Raw genomic sequence first — 19,941 nt, 5'->3', positions numbered from 1 at the left:
TTATCCATGGGAGATCTCCTATTTATAACTTCTATATTCTGAATGTAGTGGTTCTGAAGAGGTAACAGAAGAACTTAAGAAAGAACAATGGGACTGCCTTTTCCTCACCTATATATATATACACACAGTTAACTTCAGTGCTTTTTAATGTACATATGTAATGGCATGCTCTCCATCGCTCAGACACCTGGCTGCATTCCCAGGAAAAAAATCCATCAAAAATGCCACTTCCAAAACTACAAATGTTTGGCTACTGTAGATAAAACACGCTGAAGAATTTAGTATTTAAAGATCTTTATTAACAGGTTAGACAGCCAATTCTACATCATGATAAATGATCTGTTACAACTGTATTATAATACACATGTGCAATTCAAGACATGCCATAAGGAATCTGAATAAATAAAGATACAAAGCCTAAGCTAGTATATATACAAACACCTTAGGCAGAGACGCTATGCTTACAAACCTATATACACGGATATATAACAGATCAAACAGGCAATGGTGTTTGATGACAACCATCAAAATAAAATCTTGTGAACGCACTGGCAAGAAAAGGGACATTTCACCAGTGCTCCAAATTATATTTTCAACCCAACCACTTAAATAAATTAGCTTAATTTTTACTTATGAATGTAAACTTTTTTAAAAAGTGTCAAGAAACGTGATATTTCAACAAAAAAAAAATCTGGTGAATTTCAAACCCACCAAAACAGGCACATTGAACATATTCCCACAATTACAAAGTTAGCAAACACTAAATGTGAGTGGCAATTAAGTCACAATACGTGTATATTTATTAGTTACACTGTTAAAATTGTAATGGTCTATATTACAATCCAGATTACCAATACTGATCCAACATTCAAATCCCAAACACAGGGGTTTTTGTTTTTGTAAAGAGTAGGGCTGGTAGTCTTAAGCCTTCATTAGTGACTGTTTTTCTTTGTATGCTAATTGTATTGACAGATGCAGCCAGAAATAAAAGGGATGTCTTAGAACAGGTATAGCAATGACCAGTGAGAAACATTTGCAGATGTTGCACAAAGTCTGCATTTGGATGATTTTCTAAACCCACCCTTCACTCTACATCTGCTCTAGATACACTGAAGAAGAAAAAGACTGAACTGGTTTAAAAATATGAACCGTTTTTTTGAAGGCTACATGCTTGTTAAGTAGGTCTGAAATATCTCATTTGCTGTGAAATTGCATAACCACACATCAACAGCAGGTAATTTAAACAGACTTTGAAATGAAGTGATGTTGAGTCTTTTTCTTTGTCCAAGGAAGTGAACGAGCAAGTGCCTTTGATGCAGCACTATAGAAACCATCAACTGTTTCAAACAGGACCTTCAATTGCACCAGGAAAAACAAAATATTTACAGACAAATTTAAAACAAATGCTTAAAAGAAATCCCTTTTCTTTACAACACGCAATAGACCAAAACAAACTTTTAAACGTTTATTTGAAACGAATGCTGTAGTCGACCGAGGGCCTTTGTCACAAACCAATGTTCTTCCAGTGAGAGACGAGTAAAAAGGAAAAGAGCAAAGCCACTGGCAGCTGAGGGGGAGCACACTCCTGAACACGTGCTGCCGGGCGAGGAGGATCCGACCTGGACGCAACAATGAACAACCAACGAGGGGGGGAGGTCTGTAATGAAGGGCGTGAAGACATGTGCACCGATTTTCAAGTCTTTTACGTGCAGCTGAATGACAGATGTCCCTCCTTGCTCACGCCTGTTCCCTTGCTGTCCAGGAGCTCGGGTGGCAAGGTGCGGCTTCATCAGACACTCAGGGGCAGCACGCCAGGAGGGGAGGCGGACCTTGGAGAGCCAAGTCCTGTGAGGGATCCAGGGTCCAGCCCGTTCACTGCCCTGCAGAGCACAAACATGCATATCGGCCTGGTGCTTAATGCTACCCTTCACACTACTGCACCCTGGAAGCACAGGGCATCACAGCTCTCCTGAAATGCAGCAGGAGTACCTGCGTTTTCTACTGCTTGATGTTAATTCTATGATAATAATGCATCTTTGACTGTTCTTTGAGCAAAACATTAAATGTGGATGTTTCAGAAGAAATTCAGGTTTTGATCCTAAAACATACCCAGCACCCTTAAAAAGTAATCCAAGACACTAAGCTTAAACTAACACTTTGATATGCTCACATCATTCAATAATTCATTGCAATTACACAGAAGCAAATCTATCAGCCCTTCAGTCGACTACAGACAGCATTTACGTTGCTATTTATAGTATCAACAATCCTCCACATCTACAGGCACAGAGGAGAAGGTCATGGGAATGAGCAGGTTATTGAGATGGAAGATGGGTTAAGATACAAGTGTGCCTCACTGCACAACAGCCCATTGCCTCCTCCAATACTAAGTTTAATTGAATGTAGGGACCTGCACCCACATACCATTGCAAGGCCATGCAGATGCTGCACATTCTCCTGTGAATTTTATTCTTACGGTTTCCAAATGTTTCCAGGAGTTCCACATACATGCTTTGCTAATGGTCATACAGGATTCAGTGGGTGTAACTTCTAAAAACAATTCCGTTCTTAAACAAGGTCATACTGCACATGCACTGACCAAGATGTCCTAGCATAAATATGGGAGCTTTCGTAAGCATGCTATTTTTACAGCACACCCAGTTCCTACAAACTCATCTAATTTTCTCTTTGCATGCCCTTTCTTAACCTTAATACAAGGGGGGAAGTCCCTGATGTTCATCAACCATTCAAGGACAAATGCAACTTAAGAGCCTTCTGATTTTTGAGAAACAAATTTATACCAAATGACAAGAACAGAGTCATTGAATAGAATGTCTCCACTCCCCATGTCTTTCTGCAGACACTGTTCATCCATTTTGTGCTACTTCCCAAATGACTTCAAGTACTCAGAACACTGCAGCTACCTAAAGGAAACAATATATATATATATGAACAGAGATAGCTTGAAGATTCATGTTTAGTAGAAAACTTATTTATTGCTAATTCAATCATCAAAGTAACAACATTTCATATTAAATATTTGATTTTATCAATAAAACAATGGATCACAAATTGCCAAAATGTAATTTTAGGGTAATAAAAATATTATCGGGGAAACTAACTGTGCTACTCCATTACAACACAAGGCAATACAACACAAATGAGTTATATGAGTGGGAGCCTGCCCAGCCACGCTGTTCAAGACAATACCCTGCCATCTTTCAGGAAATTACTACAGGAGATCCGTGGATCAAATAGGCTACACTTTTCTCATCTGTAATGCTACATTCAGCAAAGACACAGCTCCCATTTCCCACCAATTTGACTTAATTGTCAAAGATAAACCAAATTGAAAATCTATTGAATCAAAACACTCAATGCAGAGGACAAAATGCGAAAATGTGAAAATCAAGAAGCAGAAACACAAGTTTATACACTTTAGAATTTATACTGCATGGATGCCAAAATGACAAAGAGGGCTCTTGAAGATACAAACCACCAGTTAAGAAAGGAAACTAGTTTCTATACACTCAGGAATGTGTCAGGAATGTCAGCTCTTGAAAATGTTTCTTCTGTTTAAAATATTGCAAGTGCAATACTGAGACAGATCAATTTTTAAGCAGATGTGGTGTCTGACACATTTAATGGGGGTAAGACTCACAAATTAAATGTCAAAAGCTTGACTTTTCTCCTCCAGACATCAGTTATTCTCTTATGTGGGAAAAGTTTCTTAACCTCCAGAATAAAACACAAAAAGCAATTCACGTAACGTATCAGCTTAGAAGCTAAATTTGTAAAATATATTTATTTTTTTATTTTGTGCGCTACGGCAGAAGTCTATAAATTGTCCTAGAAACTGAAAATAGTAAGATAACATACACTGATTGTTTTTACATCACTGTACTTAATTACTTTGAAACATAACATAAAGCACTTACAGTGCCTTGCGAAAGTATTCGGCCCCCTTGAACTTTTCAACCTTTTGCCACATTTCAGGCTTCAAACATAAAGATATAAATTTTTTATTTTATGTGAAGAATCACCAACAAGTGGGACACAATTGTGAAGTGGAACGAAATCTATTGGATTTTTGAAACTTTTTTAACTAATAAAAAAATGAAAAGTGGGGCGTGCAAAATTATTCGGCCCCTTTACTTTCAGTGCAGCAAACTCACTCCAGAAGTTCAGCGAGGATCTCTGAATGATCCAATGTTGTCCTAAATGACTGATGGTGATAAATAGAATCCACCTGTGTGTAATCAAGTCTCTGTATAAATGCACCTGCTCTGTGATAGTCTCAAGGTTCTGTTGAAAGCGCAGAGAGCATCATGAAGACCAAGGAACACACCAGGCAGGTCCGTAATACTGTTGTGGAGAAGTTTAAAGCCGGATTTGGATAAAAAAAGATTTCCCAAGCTTCAAACATCCCAAGGAGCACTGTGCAAGCGATCATCTTGAAATGGAAGGAGTATCAGACCACTGCAAATCTACCAAGACCTGGCCGTCCCTCTAAACTTTCAGCTCAGACAAGGAGAAGACTGATCAGAGATGCAGCCAAGAGGCCCATGATCACTCTGGATGAACTGCAGAGAACTACAGCTGAGGTGGGAGAGTCTGTCCATAGGACAACAATCAGTCTTACACTGCACAAATCTGGCCTTTATGGAAGAGTGGCAAGAAGAAAGCCATTTCTCAAAGATATCCATAAAAAGTCTCGTCTAAAGTTTGCCACAAGCCACCTGGGAGACACCCCAAACATGTGGAAGAAGGTGCTCTGGTCAGATGAAACCAAAATCGAACTTTTTGGCCACAATGCAAAACGATATGTTTGGCGTAAAAGCAACACAACTCATCACCCTCAACACACCATCCCCACTGTCAAACATGGTGGTGGCAGCATCATGGTTTGGGCCTGCTTTTCTTCAGCAGGGACAGGGAAGATGGTTAAAATTGAGGGGAAGATGGATGCAGCCAAATACAGGACCATTCTGGATGAAAACCTGTTGGAGTCTGCAAAAGACCTGAAACTGGGACGGAGATTTATCTTCCAACAAGACAATGATCCCAAACATACAGCAAAATCTACAAAGGAATGGTTCACAAATAAACGTATCCAGGTGTTTGAATGGCCAAGTCAAAGTCCAGACCTGAATCCAATCGAGAATCTTTGGAAAGAGCTGAAAACTGCTGTTCACAAACGCTCTCCATCCAACCTCACTGAGCTCGAGCTGTTTTGCAAGGAAGAATGGGCAAGAATTTCAGTCTCTCGATGTGCAAAACTGATAGAGACATACCCCAAGCGACTTGCAGCTGTAATCGCAGCAAAAGGTGGCTCTACAAAGTATTAACGCAAGGGGGCCGAATAATTTTGCACGCCCCACTTTTCATTTTTTTATTAGTTAAAAAAGTTTCAAAAATCCAATAGATTTCGTTCCACTTCACAATTGTGTCCCACTTGTTGGTGATTCTTCACATAAAATAAAAAATTTATATCTTTATGTTTGAAGCCTGAAATGTGGCAAAAGGTTGAAAAGTTCAAGGGGGCCGAATACTTTCGCAAGGCACTGTAACTACATTCACTATTCTCAACCACATAAGAATGTACAGTGTAGTTGAAATGAAAGAATCGGGTGTAAACCTGAAATGAATGCAATGGATTTCTGTTACATACAGTGTATTAGTCTGGCTTGTGCGCAATTTGGATCATTTCAAGAGCAACAATGCCAACTGCACCTCATAGTACGAAACACAAGAAATGTTTTCAACCAGTTTTGGACACTAACAACCATGTTACTATATAGTAGCACTGAAATAAGACTACTAGTCAAAGTTCTTGGCTTTTCTTAATGAACAGAATTAATATTAAATTGCTAAAGCTTGTACACCAAATACTTCAGGTTAACAAGCAAAAGATACAATGCGGATCCCCTCAAACCAGGAACATACTGCAATTGGAAAAACCCGATAGGAATTAGCAGGATGGAAAACACCACAGAGCCAGATTCTACCACAGAAGGTCACTATACTTACCTCAATACATCCCATAACTACAGAAGCTCACTTATTCCAGCTATCCTGAATTAGCATTATTACTGTATTTAGATTATGAAAGCACTTTTATTAAGTCAGTAGAGCTATAAACAGACACTATACTTGTTGCTCACCATTTTGAAATCACATTTAGGCACAGCCCCAAAGGCATGTAATGTCAAGGTGTGGTTAAGAAGCCAACGTCTGCCACAACCCCAAGCAGTTAGTGGAAATGATATCTATGCTAACGGTTAATATTTTCCACTACCAGGACTCCATTAGACAGCATGCATATGCCTATACAGAGTAAATGAACATTTACCGAGAACAAGTGCAGGGAAAATGACCTTTTCCTGCCTGCTGGAAGAAAACACATGTTCTAGCAAAATAATGTTGATTCAGCCAAAACCGCCCTCCATAATAAAAAAAAAATATAGGAGATCCTTTAAAGTCCCCCCATCACAAAGGTTCTTAATCTAGGTTTACAGGCCCACCATACTGCTAGGGTTGCTACTCGAAGGCTTAAAAATGATTACATATTATCAGATCAAGCAGAATAAGGGTTCCAGCCACTGTAGTACGGTCTATTCACCAATGGTTCTCAGCTAAGCTCCTTGGGATTCCTGGTCTCTTCTGGCTTTTGTTCCAAAAGAACTACCGATTTCTGAAATTATTCTGATTGCTAGTTCAGTCTTGTTTAACAGTTTTTGCAGTTTTTGGTTTAAAAAATCCCCTACTTGAAGTGTGATGTTCAGAATACAGATCTGTTTGCAATATTTCATCTGTTTATTAAGACTGTTCTCCCCAGTTTTTATTTATTCCACTGGACAGAGAGTTGCATAGAAAATGATCACATCCTCCAACAATGAGCTATTTTTCTACTGCAGAATTTAAATGGGTTACATGTAAGTGAACAACTGAACGAGTCAAGTTAAAAGACTCAGGAATTGGTACAGGGCTGAGACCAATTACACAAAATTCAATGTTTTATAAATGCCTTCAACAGAAAACTGAAATCATTTAGCATGCAATTAAACCAGCTAGAGCAAAAGCCAGAAGAGTGCCTCTAGGACCAATGTTGGGAACCACTGACAATGACAATTTTCAATCTTTAAAACCACATTACAGTGCAATTTTTTTAATCAAACTAATTGGAGGGAAATTGAAAGTGGCAAAAATTTAATTCTGCCTATTAAGATATTTTTAGAGAATTATGTTTATATATCTATATATACTGTATATCTACAGTAGTTATGGACTCTATATTCAAAATACTTAGGCACTTAAATCCCCACAGGAAACAATTAGAACTGACACACTTAGGTGAATTTACAGTAGTGATGTGGTTAAACATTTGGAGAAATATAATATCCTTCAGTTTTAGATCTTTAAATTCAATAAAAAACAGATTGTGGATGTACACCACTGACTGTACATTTACAGAAAGCATGCAGATAGTAGTGCAGAATACTTACGCTTTATCAAAGTACGTTGTGTGTAGCGAGTGTGAAAATTTTGTACTGTTGCTGTTTATCAAGTTGCTGTGCCCTGAAGAGTAGCTCTTCCTGGATGCCTGGTCCTTGGCAAAATTTCGGCAAGCAGCTAGTTTTGATTCTAATGCCTGGGAATAAAGGCAACACCCAAGATTTCACAATTAATTGACCGCAAATATAAACGGACCATAAGGTTTAATACAGTACAGTACCCTTTTGAATTACATCCACAATAGAAATGCTTACCTACAGCAATAAAAACTCCATTAAAAACTCAAAGGGACAATCTAATTACCTCAACTAGACCTAGAATATAGTGCTTAAAAGACGTATTTCTCAGTAGTTTTTACTACACGTTGACAAATTGAAGAGGAAGTCGGCATCTGAGTTTCACCGATTGTGATTCAACATCTATGAATAATTAAAAAGGGAGGACTGCAAGAGATTTAAATTAGGAAATGTGAACTGCAAAACCAGAATATAGATTAGGCTTAAAACTGCCCTCTAGCCTTTCCTTGGTACTATAAATAACACTGGAAAACATGTCACATAGATTAAGAAAATACGGTTCAGCTACATACCCCTACTTTCCTTAGAAGATCGCCTACTATGTTAAGAGCTGATATTCTTGCAGATGGAGTTAACGGGGAGTTGCTACAACCATTTGGTATTCCTGCAAAAAACAAAGCAATGGATACAACAGTTTTATACACCAAATGGAAAGGGTTCGTTTCCATCCCGATACAATATAATAAGGCTATTTTCTGTATAGGTTATTTCAAATATCCATAGAACACCCTAGGTCTAGAGTGGTAACACGAACGACAAAATTCTACATCCCTGTGTCGGATTCTGAAAGCGTCATCTTCACTAGTACTTTGGACTGTGCCGATATAATTCTGCCTTTCACCACGAAACGCTGCTGAACCCAGATAGAGCCGAGGTACCCTTGGGGCTGGAGAAGCCATTGTCTATGCTCTTCCCGATAGGCGTGGCCGGCAAGGAGAGAGACGCCTGGACCGCAGAGTCCATCTTGTCGCTGTCCATAGTGGGAGAGCTGGGCGCGGACATCCTCGTCACGTCCGTCTGCCTCTCTCGCACTGCCAGCTCCTGCCGGAGATCTGCGAGATTTCCACACATTGCAATTTGCAGCAATTCCAACAGACATTTTTCAGAAAAAATAGCTTTTAATTTTTTTTTTATTTTTTTTTTTTTAAGGGACCAAGCTATTTCTCTATTATTTTCTTTTTCGCAGCCACACAAAAATGTTCCACTTGTGGCTTTGGAATGGGCAATAACTTACTTTGTGAAAATACTTAAGACGACTTGGCATAGTTTTACAGGCAAATGTGAATGTTTTTTTAAGCAGGCTATCATTTTCTGTTCTGATTTTTTTGGACTCATGACAGCACTGGAAAAAGTCCCATTTAAGAGGAAATCACTTCAAGAATAGTGAAGAAATGCAAGGATGAAATCGCACGTTTGTTAATGTTTTATCATGAAGAAGAATGCCCACTTAATATCTACACTGAAGACAAAAGCAACAAGTCATCATCAACAGTACAAAAAGAAAACATCACTACCTCGAGCTTCATCCTTTAATCTCTGGACAGACACAAGGAGAGACTCTTTCTCATCAAGCTCACTTTCTAAAAAGGCATTTCTTTCAATGGCTTGGTTGAGTCTCTGTTCAAAGTCTTCTAAAGAAACTATTGTTGCTCTAGAAAAGAAGGAAATACAAACATTTACTAACTTAAATTCCACAGTGCACTAAAGAAAAAAGAAATCAAGGATATTTTAAAGGTTACAGCTTACTAGAAGTGCGATCACATACTTGTGGTAACACATTGTGGTCAGTTTTACTCTGTATGTAAAACATTAATGAACTGCAAACAAAACCCTTAGCTAAGGCTGAAGGTTGCTCAATTCACCCTCTCCTCACCTCTTGGCTCTTTCCAGGTCATCATTCGCCTGCTCCAGCTCCCTCACATATTTATGGAGCTGCTCCTTGATGGCTCTCGTCTGTCCCAAGTCATCCTCTAGCATGGATATCTGCTTGTAGCTCTGAGAATACTGTTGTTCAAGTTTTTCCTTGAAGAGACAAATGCTACAATGTTGGTCACAAGAATGAGCCGGCTGCCCCAAGCAGAAGAAGAATTAGCCCACATCCTTTCAACTTTTTTTGCATGAACTTTTGTGTTTTGTCAGTTTAGCCAAAGAGAAGAAGTGTGTACATGACTCATATCCTAAAGTTCAACTGCACAGATTATTGTGCCATCTTTTCAATTCACTTTATGGATCAGACACTCAATCAAATCAATTAAAAGCACGTTTATCACTTTAGTGGTATGCTTAAAACGCATTTCTTTGAAATGTACACTTCCTGCTCAGGTGACTTGCTCACACATTACGAAAGAACCAGTTAGTTTCACTTAAGATGGTTTGCATTCCACCAGCATTACCTTAACCTACAATGACTCGCACATCCAGCAACACGAAGCAGTGAAACCAAAAACCCAACTTGCACCACAAGTATGATTTTGCTGCTAACTACTGAGGCTGCTGCAAGAGATCAGTAAAAAAGGGGGTATGGGATTTCACGAGGTTAACACCTCAGGCAAATGTGCTGCAGAAGCCCAACACATTGAACTATGGTGTAATCTGGCATCATCATTGTGCTAACGCCTGCATGCTACAAAACACACACTTGGATTGACATTATTGTGAGCAAATGCATACAGCATTTTTCCCCTCACCCTGATCATCCCATCATGAACACATGTACTGCTTTAGTCTTCCAGCCAACGAATCAGTGAGTCTTTGAACCAATATAGTAGACTGGGGGGAAAAAGCCTTTGCAAAGCCTTCCTAATTTAGCTATCTGCACGCTTTCATCTGACCACTGCATAGAAGTTCTGTGTGAAAGTTTTCAGCCTGCACAAAACAGGAAGCATTAAGTACTTCTTTACACATTATGTTAAAATCTATTTTAAGTTAGAAAACAGTTCTGTACGTACTCTGACCAAATACTAAAGCAAACAAACAACAACCCAACTTTTGCACAAAAGGTTCCGTGAGTAACCTGACTACAATGAAACTGCGCATATCATATCACTACAGCTACTATTTAACCCTTGTCGTAACTTCGCAGATTGTTTTATTATATACGGGCAATTTGGAATCGTCGTTGCTTTTCAGCGCACAGGAATCGACCGCGAGAATGAGGAAGTGCCTACTGGCTCCTCCGACCCCCAACGTGCTACAAGCTCTGCGTAGACAAACAGGACGCTCAGCGTCAGCTGGAAGGGAGGCTCATCTCCCACAGGCGCGACCGAGAGTCTTCAGGTACCCAGAAAACTCCAATTACAAGCTCTGCAGCGACAGGTTCAGAACCAATAAAAAATAAATAAAAAGAGAGGCATACCTCTCACTAACAACCCAGGAAGGCACAGGGCCGCCATTTGCAGGAAATACGATTTATCGGTTAGCTAGCGCGCAAAAAAAAATTGTCAACGTCTTTTTAAAATTCAAGGGCATTCAAAGGGCAGCAGCAGCAGCAGCAATTAAACCAAAAGACCTAAGATCTCAAATCTGGACGCTTGCCTTCAAAGCATCGACTTCATTTTTCAGTCTTTGGTTTTCTGCCTGCAGGTCTCGGATTCTGTGCTCCGCCTGCCCCAACTGCGCCTCGAGCTCCGCTTCCAGCTCCCGGCTTCCTTCCTGGAACTCCAGCAGTTCCTCCTGGGCTTCCTGACAACTGGGGTTAAAAAAAACAACCTCTTAGTTAACCTCTTAGAGAAGCTGACAAGGGGATATCCTTAGGATGATACTATTGTGCTAAGTTTATAGCGGTATTTCAATTCTGACATTTCAAAACGGATCTTCAAAGTCCAAGAACATCATTGAAGCATCAAGGAGTCTAAAAACTCTGTATTTTAATGATTCACACCAACCGTGAAGGATACCGAATAAATTATAGGCAGTATAAATCATTTACTGAACTCATAGAAATGTACTACCTATTGCATTAGGTACAAATGTGACTTCCCAATAAAGAATAAAGAACTTTAAATGCCATCTTTAAATACCATTTTACAGATGTTCTATTGTAAATTCCTTGAATCTCCCCATCTCTACTGACTTCAAATAATTTATACCTTGGAATATTTTTTCTAGTTTCATCAATTTGTACAGTAGTTGTCATGAAAAGGAATGTACGACAAATATAAATGAGAAAAACACACTCTGGTCCCTGTGCCCTAGGCTTCATGTCAGTGGTCTAAAAATGGCAAATCGCTGTTCACCCAATTATTTCACACTAACTTGGGCCATGTGACGGCGTCCCATTGAGGAGGGGAGGCGTTTTAATGGGACACAAGCATAGCAGAGACCTTTTAACCCCAAATTACTGCTGCTTCTGCATCCAACTAGCATTCTTCGCATGAATCACAGAACTAATATTTAAAAAAAAAGATATCCTGTGGGGATATCCCGAGACTCGCTACTTACAAGGTACTACTCAGCACAGAAGGAAAAACACATTAGTGACTAAACTATTAGTGTTTCTAAGGTCTGAGTAATTCCTCCTAAGAAGTTCAATAGAAAAACTATTTATGCTTACTGAGGAATGCAGACATGTCCTTAAAATACAGAGATATGGCACTTTTTTGTCAAGGTTTACAAGAGTGTTTATTTTATTCTACTTTCTACTTAGTGGGAGGTACTTAGTTCGAACACTACCAACTGGCAACATTTTCATGGAACAGTGGCAAGCAATGTTAAGAACTTAGCATATGGCCAAGTTCTTGAAATATTTCTTCATATACACCAAGGGAACAACTGTGTAAACAGGTTAATCATACTTTTCCCAACAGTGAAGCTACCATCTGTGGGCATTTCTGGACTGTGGTATTACGTAAGTTAAGTGGCAGCTGTTTTGTACTTATACCTAAAAAGACATGTCTGGGGTTGTGGTTTTAAGATGAACAGTAGTTTCTTAAGGTAGTGCAACTCAGGTTAATTCTGCATTTGCTTTTAAATGAGCAAAGTATTATTAACAACTTTAACAGCAAACTCGTGTCTTACAGGAGTAAGACTATAAGACTAAGACTTAAGACTATAAGCTGTTTACTTCCAAGTTAAACATTATTAGGAGGGTGAGCTCATCACTGCTGTGACTTGCACAATGTCCTTAGTCATGCTTTGGCTTCCTGAAGGACTTGACATTGCTGACATGGGACTAAAGAACTTGACAAATATTTCAGGGAGTTTGCAGTTTCTGAGGGATTTATTCAAGCAAAATGGTAATGAACAGTCAAAGCAATGATTTTCTCATTACTTCACATAACCACATTCACTAAAGAAGAAAGCAACTGGATCTGGTAAGCTATCCAAGGGACCTAAAAATAAACCTTACAGGAAAAGCGACAGACCGTCTACTAAACATCTGCAATGTAAATTTGGGAAAACCCCTACCCAGGTCAATAAAGTTTGTGTTTGTCAAAATCCTAACAAGTTCTTATACTAAATAACTAGAGCTGCAGAGCATCACCTTAAAAAAACAATTACAGTACTATCCAACAGGTTGCAGAGAATAATCTACAAACAAGTTCACAAGCATCCCACATTTTAGTTTAATGTCATGTGCGCTAGATGGACATCTAAATTTAAATTCATCACTGTCAAGGATTAACAAGTCTGAACTCCAAAGACTTTCCCTTTCTACTAAATCCTTTAGTCACTAAAGTGTAATATCTTATGGAATGACTTAGAATGTTGCATAAGAGCTACTTTTAACAATTGAGAGACTTTCTGTACCAGTTACATATGGCAATAAAGTTCAAGTTCAAGCAGAATATTGGAAGCAGTGACTTCAGAAACACCAGAGCAACATACAAAAATAGAACCATCAGAACAATATACAAAACCCTTCTCAGTCCGCAGCTTTGATATAACACTAGCGTACAAATACCTTTTTTTGTACTTCAAGGAAAGGGATTTCCAGTAATCAATTTCCTCATCTTTTGAGGAGAATTTTGGTATCATCTCTGTGTCCATGGTAAATAAACCTGTAAAAAACAAAGAGAACAGACTAGAAAAAACACTCTTAAGAAATGAGATAGAAAAGTATACATAAACATTCTGGACAACAGAATGATGATCATTCTGACATTTACTTAATCATGACACTGCAAATACTGATTACTGTAGACAGTCTGCAAGCACCATAACTGTACTGATCATCACAAACCACTGCAGTAGGCAAAACAATTACTAGTGCCAAAATCTTCCACAGCTCCTGGCATTAAAAAAAATCCACTTGCAACAGTTAGCCCTCTCTTACAAAAATAAGAGAAATTAATCATGACTGGACTGGACTGCTAAAATCAATATTGTCTCCAACAAACTTCAATTCAGCAGAATTCACTCCCCACACCACCTCCCTACAGGGATGCAGAAATTTGTATTACTGTACACTTTAGCCTCAAGCTGAATGACATCTCCCAGGACTATCGCCAATCCAGAAACTTTTGCTTTCACTTCTTTCGATTGCTTAATTACATATCCTTGTCCTCTCATCTCTACCCCTTTCTCGCACAGGCCCCTCACCCTCAGCCTGTCTTTTTACTTCCTCATTTGTAAAAAAATTAAAGGGTCATCCGACAGGCTCTTTCAAGCACCACACCTTTACAGTACAAGACATCAGGTTGCAACTTCCAAAAATCACCTCGGTGCTTTCATTATATCCTGGGTATAAATTAATTCCCCAGAGATGCATAAATGTTTTGCAACTTTTAAATGATGCAGGTTTTTTTCAAAGACATAATGCAAACTTTTATTCCATTTAACTGAGCACTGTTGCACTTTTCTGCACACATCTTAGTCTTTCATCCTCTTGGAGAGTCATAAACTTTAAAGCACATATTGGCTGTATTGGGGCAAGGTCCCAGTTTGTGCTATAATGGAAAGAATCAATATTGTGAGAAGTTCGCCATCAAAGCCTCCTTCATCTTTTTCCCTTTGAAAAACAAAGATACAATCTTTGGTGAAGAAAAAGCAGAAGGGATAAACTGAAAGCCTAAGTGTATCAGTTTTGTTGCCACTCACATACTAAACAGCCTGGAGAACCCAGAGATGCCTCAGCACATAAAAGAGCCTTTATTTGGAGATGGGGGAAAAAAAAAATACCTTCTTCCATAATTTAGAAAAAACAGAAGTAAAACAGGTCATTTTCCATACTGTATCTGCACCATGTAACACTAAGGAATCCTTATTATTGTCATGTTGGATTTAGTTTTAAACATGACAATGCTGCTATACTCATCTGCTTGCTTTAAATTCTCAGGAGCTCCTTCTACATTACTCCCAGCAGAAAATAATTTAAAAGGATAATACACAATGAAAGCCTTATGCTTAACATACCAGAATAAAACACATAACCTGAATGAAAGGTGAAATGAGTGGAACACCTAATTAACATGTAAGTTACTGTTCAAGCTTATTCTAAAAATAAGTCCATAAGTATTTTTAACACTGAACGCTTCACAAACCTTTCATTAGTAAATAGAAATACTCTTACTCATAGTGACAGAGGATTTCCAGACTTTGTCACATTGTGTTAAAAAGCCATAAACCTGCTGTTAACTCTACTCCACAGTGAAAGAGATTATACGCCTCTCTTCTGTCATTTAACAGGGGTCATCTTGACAACTCACGAGAATCTAAAAATGAAGACAGCTCAAAACAAGGGAAAATAAATCAAATTAGAGCAAGACTGTTAAACCTTACTGTTAAAATTACTCAATATAAAGCCAACAATTACATTCCATGGATGTTCACGTTAAAATTGGTATTGTTTTCATCAATAGTTCAGTTCTCTCATGACATCCATTGTAATAAAACAAAGGATTGAGTCGATGGATACAGCCCCCCACCTACTGCTTTACAACACCAAGCCACCTTGTGACTGTCACCTGTTCTTCTGTAGAGGCTGCCAAGAACAAAGTCAAGAGACACGAGCTGCACTGCCCAATTCAGAATTGCTCCTGCTGTAAGCACTGTCACTTTAACATGGTTGATGTGCCTTTCATCCAAACCTGCAGTTCTCTTCATAAGCTGAACAAGTGTACAGAGATTGAATTCACAGTGTAACATTTCTTCTGTTTGACTAACAGAACATTGGGGGTATACCCTTAGACCTGTGCCGAGTTGTAACAAAGCCTCTCTGTAATATAGGGCTGAACATAAAAGCAGCTGCAAAATCTCAGCGGCTTTGCAGCTGTTTACTTTCTTCAATACACCTTCTGTGCATTCCAAGACAATTGGTCACAGTGAGTTAAGCTCCACACATTTGCTTCCAATTCAGTAATGAATTTACTGACCACTGACAGAGAGCACAGTGGATCATACGCACCCATTACAGCTTTAAGAGATGTGAAAGCTCTCCATGAACATTATGCCAGCCGCCCATGGTGGACAATGACACAGCCAGACTTATTTACCACAATGAACTATTGCAAACAGGACAGTTAAAATCCAATTGCTGCTGTGGCTCTATTGTTACAACTTTAAAAAGGTTGTGGCTCTTGGAAAATGTGTTTTTTTTTCTGCAGTAAAAGACATTTTACTTTTAAAATAACTCTAGATTAGAGATCTTAGTGGAAAAGGGGTGATTGCGTCAACGCCAGTCAGATGTTTTATCATTCTAGGTTTTTAACATATTTCACTTCAAAGCACCTTACACATCTAAGCCACAAGACAAACTAGTCCTGATCACATGCTTTTGGGAAATTCCAGACATCTTTCTGCATTCTTCTATTCAACAAAGCAGTCCACAGAAAACTGAAAGGAAAGGTCTATTCTTAAACTAAATATTTTCACATTTGTGTTTTGTATCTACAGCACATCAAACCTTATACCAGCTAAGAATGGTAATGATACCAAACCTTTATAAGTAAATTTGAGTATCTGAAGATTATATTTACCCTCACAAACACTGCTTCGAAATGCAAAGACATGACCATGCATGCCAAACACCACAGGCCTGCACAGTAAGAGAAAGTCTGTAGCCCAGAACAAGGCTACATCAGATGATCTTAGTGAGTCTTAAAAATGACCAACACCTGAAAAGTCAAGCTAGTCCAGCTAAGCTGCTAACGGAGGTTAAGAGCCCAGCTGGGTCACAAACCCACAGGCACTGCGGTGCTCCAGGACCTGGACAGGACACTATTACCTCAGATGTTCTGATTCACTCCCCTTTCTCAGTGGACAACACTTGGACTTCTATATTCTCAAGTACAAAAATTATATATATATGAATAGAAGTTACTATTTCACAGTGCTATTGTTATGATAACCAAGTAACGACATTCTGTTTTTTTGGACATTCTACACTAATAAACAAAAACACTGGATTCTGCCAAATCAATGACTGATTTTAACACACTTTCCCTGTTCAACGTTATAGGCAGTTCAGGTAAGAATTTCAATTTCCAAGCATTTTAACATAATATATAATAATCCAGTAAAGTATAAACTAATTGGGGAACTTGTCAATACCAACTATGTTAGATTGGTTATAAGATACAGGGACTTTGGTGGTTTGCATTCATGACTTAAGATGAACCAGCAGGATTTTCTCAATAAATACACGTCTTTATAATGCACTGTGTAAGGAGAAACTGGTTGATAGGTGAGCTACGGACATACTAGAAAATCAAAGCCATGAAGACTGACTTACTACTTCTTGATGTTATAGGGATCACAAACCCAAATCACATTTAAAGCAGTGTTATGAATTCACCCACAAGATAAACATGAGAGCAAAGCTTTATTTAGACAGTTTAAAAAAGTGAAACTATGTGTAATGCAATACAGAAATTGACACTCGGGACTGTTTAAATGTTTACCTTCAGACAGTGAGGACAGAAGAAGCCCAAAGAATAATAAATGGCAAGAAAGAGTACAGCAATTATGTGGTATATACATTTTCACTACAGGACACATTCTATACATAAGTCTATTTTAAATATAAAATCTCATTAGGATACCACACATACAAAAAGCTAGATTAGAAGAACACCCTGCATAAGAGAACATGAACTCATTCAGGAGACTACAACGAAAGTTAAAGCAACAAACCAAAGTCCACGTTTACAGATTCTCATGATCTAACTATTGCGTCACCTCCAGTAAAACCAGCACGACCTCTGCCAGCACATATTCTAGCCACCCCAGCCCATCTGGATGTCATTAATATGGTAGAAAGCAATTTATGCCTTTTCTCTCCCTCCGTCTTAACAGGGCCAAGTTGAGTCACTGCGGTGAAGCCGCAAGGAAGATATTGGACAAATGAGATGCTTCTGCAAACTTCTCTCACCCACCCCTCTCCTAGGTTAACACATGATGTAGTCCATCCTGCTGTGAGAAACAAGACGTCCTGAGAGATAAAACAGTAGCTGGTCAACATGTGGTACTAATAACACCCAGGACGTGGGTTCGATCCCTGCCAGGCCAGCAGTGCCGTGCTTGTTTATGTACTTAGTGCAGCAGTATGGAGCAATGGTTAGAGATCGGGACTTGTTTCAGCCTCTCCAGTAAAACACACAGATGTATAAATGGGTGCAAATATCTGCTGTTTTGGACAACCGTGTCAGCCCGATACATTCTTTTACCAATTTATGCCCATTCACCAGGGCAATAGCAAGTTGATTAACGTTAAAGTGCGAAAGTAAAAACAGTAACTTCCCACTCAGGAAGCAGTAAAGAGTCCTGAAAACCAAAATTTCACTCCTCAGCCTTAAGACCAAAAAGAATATATTTCATTCTCCTTTTTATTTAACGATTCACCCAATAATAAAAGTCCATACAACAAACTGGAAGAGATTCAACTTGCTGGAAATTAAAACTTAAAAGACATCATGTGGAGGTCATCTCCTGGCTGACATTTCATCAAAAACCATGTTCCCATGATTCTATAAATAGTTCACATTTAGGTCAGTTGTAAAAAGGTAAACAACCTATCAATGTAAATTGATAAACTTATGTGAAATGTCACCTTCTTATTCAAGCATTATTAATATGAAAGAATACCAATTTAAATTTACTGTGCTGAACTCATACACACTATCGAAGGCTTAAACAGACGCTACTTCAAATAAACCACAGGAATGACATAAGAATTTTAAAAACACTTCCTTCAGTCTGAATATTCCAGTTCAACGTTGTGGACTGTCTAGAATCAACGAACAAGAGAGAGGACAGCTCTGTTTATCTGTGACAACGGTTTGCATTACGAAAGTGTCATCTTTACGCGATATGTGATATATAGAGAGTTTTGTAAAAAAAAAAACGTGATTGATAAATCCTACATTTCATGGGTTTATTTCTGTCAAGCGTGGGGAACTTGCACACAGCAGGGCCGTTTGAGTGGCAGTCATGTTACCCAATTAAAACCGAAATGTATACGTCACATCCTGATCCCAGCCAATGAACACGGATGAAGGGCGGGAGCATCAGAGGTTAGACTGACCCTCTTGCAGTTCAAGCCCGAGAAACGTAATATGGGACAAGCCGCACCCGAGAATCAAAAACCGGTACCATTGGTGAGTCTTCATTGGAAAAGACTGGAGAACATTAAAAAAAGCTAAGAGGCTAACATATAACAGTCGTGTCCGAGGAAAGTACACAGCCCATCTCAAGCAATGACAGTCTAACAACCTACAAAAAACGATTTGAATAAGCTAATTTAGCATCGTCCCTTTTGAAATGAACGGAGCTAACCTCGTTAGCTCACAATTACGAGTCAACAATTTGTAAAAACCAAAGCTTTTGGAAAAGTGACAAACGGACACGCATCTACGGGCAAAAGAACATACAGCTCGAGTCACACTAGGTGAAGCGCAAGTTGTTTAGAGTAACAAGTTAAAAATACATACCCGAAGAGCTACCTGACGTCTCCAAAAACGGCCCTTTACTCCATACAAGACCTAGAGCAGACCGCACCATTTTTTTTCTAATCTCGGTGACATATTTTCAAGCCAGCCACAGATACGATCTTTGTGCAAGTGGGAATTTCAAGTTGCTGCCTAGAAACATGACACGTCAGACAGAAGTCGGCTGTCAACAACGACGGCGTCGCCTTCCCCCCGTCGAACCGCAGCCATTCCGCGTAAAATACACGCCGCTTCAAACCCTGCTCGGCATTTTCGGAGCGTGGAGACTAGTCCTTACCTGAACATCGCCGGCCCGTATCCCTCTGGGCGTCTGGGTCTCAGCACATCCCCTGTCTCCTCTCTGTTTAGTAACTGAATCTCGGCTCTCCAGCCCCTCTCCACCGGGGTCACGCAACTTCCGGCACGACGTGACGTCACAGACGCGCACGGCCTTCCCTCCGGGTGACGCAACTGCACACCGATTG

At 39.2% G+C, this 19,941-nt stretch overlaps 1 protein-coding gene across 3 annotated transcripts; it reads right to left on the bottom strand.

Moving 5' to 3' along the window:
• Nucleotides 1-277: 277 nt before the first annotated feature.
• ndel1b (nudE neurodevelopment protein 1-like 1b) lies at nt 278-19,883 on the bottom strand. Of its 3 annotated transcripts, XM_015356587.2 has the most exons (10): nt 19,460-19,625; nt 13,495-13,591; nt 11,127-11,280; nt 9,466-9,614; nt 9,107-9,243; nt 8,471-8,644; nt 8,105-8,196; nt 7,506-7,651; nt 6,353-6,387; nt 1,788-1,880 (listed from the first exon to the last, which is right to left on the bottom strand). In XM_015356587.2, exons 1-10 carry the CDS (start codon nt 19,527-19,529, stop codon nt 1,873-1,875), a joined length of 1,062 nt encoding a protein of 353 aa, XP_015212073.1. In that variant the 5' UTR covers nt 19,530-19,625; the 3' UTR covers nt 1,788-1,872. The 3 variants fall into 3 exon arrangements, with proteins under 3 accessions (XP_015212074.1, XP_015212072.1, XP_015212073.1); XM_015356588.2 differs by lacking the exons at nt 6,353-6,387; nt 19,460-19,625 and adding an exon at nt 19,755-19,883 and having other exon boundaries at nt 278-1,880; XM_015356586.2 differs by lacking the exon at nt 6,353-6,387 and having other exon boundaries at nt 278-1,880; nt 19,460-19,618.
• Nucleotides 19,884-19,941: the final 58 nt, after the last annotated feature.

This window comes from Lepisosteus oculatus, chromosome 9 (assembly GCF_040954835.1).
Source record: "Lepisosteus oculatus isolate fLepOcu1 chromosome 9, fLepOcu1.hap2, whole genome shotgun sequence".
Lineage (NCBI taxonomy): Eukaryota > Metazoa > Chordata > Actinopteri > Semionotiformes > Lepisosteidae > Lepisosteus > Lepisosteus oculatus.
Note: the sequence above shows the minus strand (reverse complement) of the source record. Positions and strands in the feature narration are given on the sequence as shown.

Excerpts from the sequence above, each read along its gene's own strand:
- ndel1b (XM_015356586.2), bottom strand. The coding sequence starts at position 19,529 with ATGGTGCGGTCTGCTCTAGGTCTTGTATGGAGTAAAGGGCCGTTTTTG. Across the intron at positions 9,615-11,126 it reads ATGAAGTCGATGCTTTGAAG|GAAAAACTTGAACAACAGTA; the intron begins GCAAGCGTCCAG and ends TGTCTCTTCAAG. Across the intron at positions 8,197-8,470 it reads TGGCTTCTCCAGCCCCAAGG|GAATACCAAATGGTTGTAGC; the intron begins GTACCTCGGCTC and ends TGTTTTTTGCAG.